Source organism: Melampsora larici-populina, assembly GCF_000204055.1.
Source record: "Melampsora larici-populina 98AG31 unplaced genomic scaffold MELLAscaffold_84, whole genome shotgun sequence".
Classification (NCBI taxonomy): Eukaryota; Fungi; Basidiomycota; class Pucciniomycetes; order Pucciniales; family Melampsoraceae; genus Melampsora; species Melampsora laricis-populina.
The window spans coordinates 282765-285278 of NW_006768848.1; the positions used below are offsets into that span (position 1 = coordinate 282765).

Below are 2514 nucleotides of genomic sequence, written 5' to 3' on the forward strand. Positions count from 1 at the left end.
AAAAGCAAAAGCCAAAAAAAAAACAAGTACAACTAGTCATCTTAGAAGTATTCACGTAACAAAGAACAATGCGGTTTGTTTTTGGGAGTTGGAAAAATTTCAAGAACACAAACATATCCCCCTCCTCTCTATTGTCATGTACATCACACCACCACTTGTGCGACTGGCGCAGGCGGGTTGTTAAGCGCCATGTTGCTCAAGTTGACATTCACATTGAATTGGGCATTGGCACGTTCATTGCTAACCAATTTTTCGACTATTTCAACACAAGAGCACATCAGTTATGGCCAACAGGAGATAAACAAGAACAAGATCACTTACTTGCAACCAAATACTTGCCATAGGAGAGGCTGTACTTTTTCATGTGGTTCAATTGACTGGCCACCTCCTCAAACAACAAGGCACGTTGAGGCTCCTTGGAAGCTTGCAAGAACTTTTGTAGCGGGAAATTCGCAAACGCATCCTTCAACATCACACCAACAGTCGAGGTACCATCAGCACGAGGCGCAAGGATTTCTTCAATCATTTGGTGCATCTCTTCCTCGGTAGACTTGAGAATAGCTTTTTCAACCACGTTACTCTGGAATTGAATTTCAGATCAGTGGAAATGTCAAAATGAGAGTAAGAGGTTAAAGCGATATACTAACAGCAAACTTGTGCTTTGACATCAACAGGACTTGGCCCTTGACTTTAGCCATCATGGCCGCTGCGTCCTCTTTCTTGCCATCGGTGATGATCCATTGGGCAACGTAGTTACCGTATTGATCGGTCATCTAGAAGACAAAAATACGTTAGAACATGGTGGTGACGAAGGAGTAGAAATGAGTGTACGAGGTTGTTAGAGAATCGGTGCAATTCTTCGAGTAAACCTCGGGTCTGGTCTTCTGGCATATGCTCAAAGACACGTTGCAAGACACGACATCCATAGGGATGAGTAGCAAGAGCAAAGGCTTGACCAACAAAGGCCTGGCTGATGAATCGGTTCATCTTGGGATCAATACGTTCCAAAGAACGTTGCAAGACGTGATTGGCGTTTTGATCTTTGGCACATTGGATCACTTCACCCTCGAGCTCCTTGATGATGGCGTGTTGTTGATCAACCAGTACAAATTCCAGAGCCTAGATATCAAAATGTCAGAAATGTCCACTAGATCGTCCCATAGAGCGCAAAAATAACTAACCTTTTGAATGACTCGGCATCCATACATTTGTAAAGAGAGCTGGAGCACGTGACCACGGAGGGACTCGGCTAATTGAGTCTTTTGAGCTTGATTTCCTTGCTCAAAAAACTTTTGAACAACGTAGCTGGAGAAAAGGTAGAGTGACAACATATCAGCAATGCACACAGAATGAAATCATAGATCTTGCTTACTTGGCAAACACGTCCATGGAAAGCTGTAAGACATTTGGGTATATTTCATTAAACACAATTTCTTTTTCTTCAGTAGTAGCAGTGTCAAGCTTGGATTGTATGTGACGAGAGCCTAATTGGTCTCCAGCGAACTCCACAATGTGACCGGCCATATCCTGTAAATCGCACAAATAAAGAGTGATCAGAATCAGCAAGAGAAGATAAAAGAACTAAAGATGCACAAACCGTTAACTCCCATCGGCGATGTTTGTTGTTGCGGAACTCTTCCAAGATTGCGCTGCGGTGGACGCGATTACCATCAAAGCTACCCTTGTGAGAAACTTGACGGTTTGAATGACCCGAGCTGGGAGCCGGGATGCTGGTAGGTTGGAGACCCATGTTAGCCATCGAGGCAGGATGGGGCGTAGCATAAGCGGGGTATTGGCCCATGGCACCCATACTGTATTGACTGTAAGGGTCTAAGTTATGTCGGTTCATGCTTTGACGACGAGCCTCAGACAATAATTGTTGTTGTTGACTGAGTAGGTGACCGCCACCAGCACCGACACCGAACATAGGGTTGACACCCATTCCATCCATCGACATCATGTGAGGGTTGACATTAGGATAACCTATCTGGTGTCCGTAGCTGGGGTTGACACTCATTCCATAACCAGCATTGTGATGTCCAGCTTGAGCGGCACCGAGGCTACCTGATTGGGCGGCATAAGAGAAAGACGAGTGACGCATCTGAGGATTGCCACTGAATCCATCTTGGATTTGCCAGGCGGATTGAGTGCGTCGGAGATTGTTCAAGCCGGTAGTAGCATTAGGAATGGGCGCCACATGTGATGAACGACGAGATTGAGAATCGGTGACGATGGGTGGAGATGGACCATATCCAGAATCACGTCGGTAATCATAACCAGGTCCACCATAGGCAGCAGCAGCAGAGAGCTCGAGGGCACTAGGGGTGTCGTGGTTCGAGGCAGCAGAGTTACCGTTCGGGTTTGAAGCCCCGCTGATCGAAGACCTGAAATAATAAGGGTTCCATCCAGCTTCTTGATGGGTGGAGAGTGCACCATTGTTGTACAGAGCAGGTAAACTGGGACGATGACCGGTCATGCCGCTAGCGCGTACGCTACTAGGAGGTGCGCCCGCAT

General features: G+C 46.5%; 1 protein-coding gene across 1 annotated transcript; it reads right to left on the reverse strand.

The window, feature by feature from the left end:
• Positions 1-313: 313 nt before the first annotated feature.
• Positions 314-1750, reverse strand: MELLADRAFT_40771 (uncharacterized protein; the record flags this gene model as incomplete). The annotated part of the gene is made up of 6 exons (XM_007418059.1): positions 314-580; positions 648-773; positions 832-1119; positions 1182-1305; positions 1373-1527; positions 1598-1750. The coding sequence occupies 6 exons, from the start codon at positions 1748-1750 to the stop codon at positions 314-316; spliced, it is 1113 nt and encodes a 370-aa protein (XP_007418121.1).
• Positions 1751-2514: the final 764 nt, after the last annotated feature.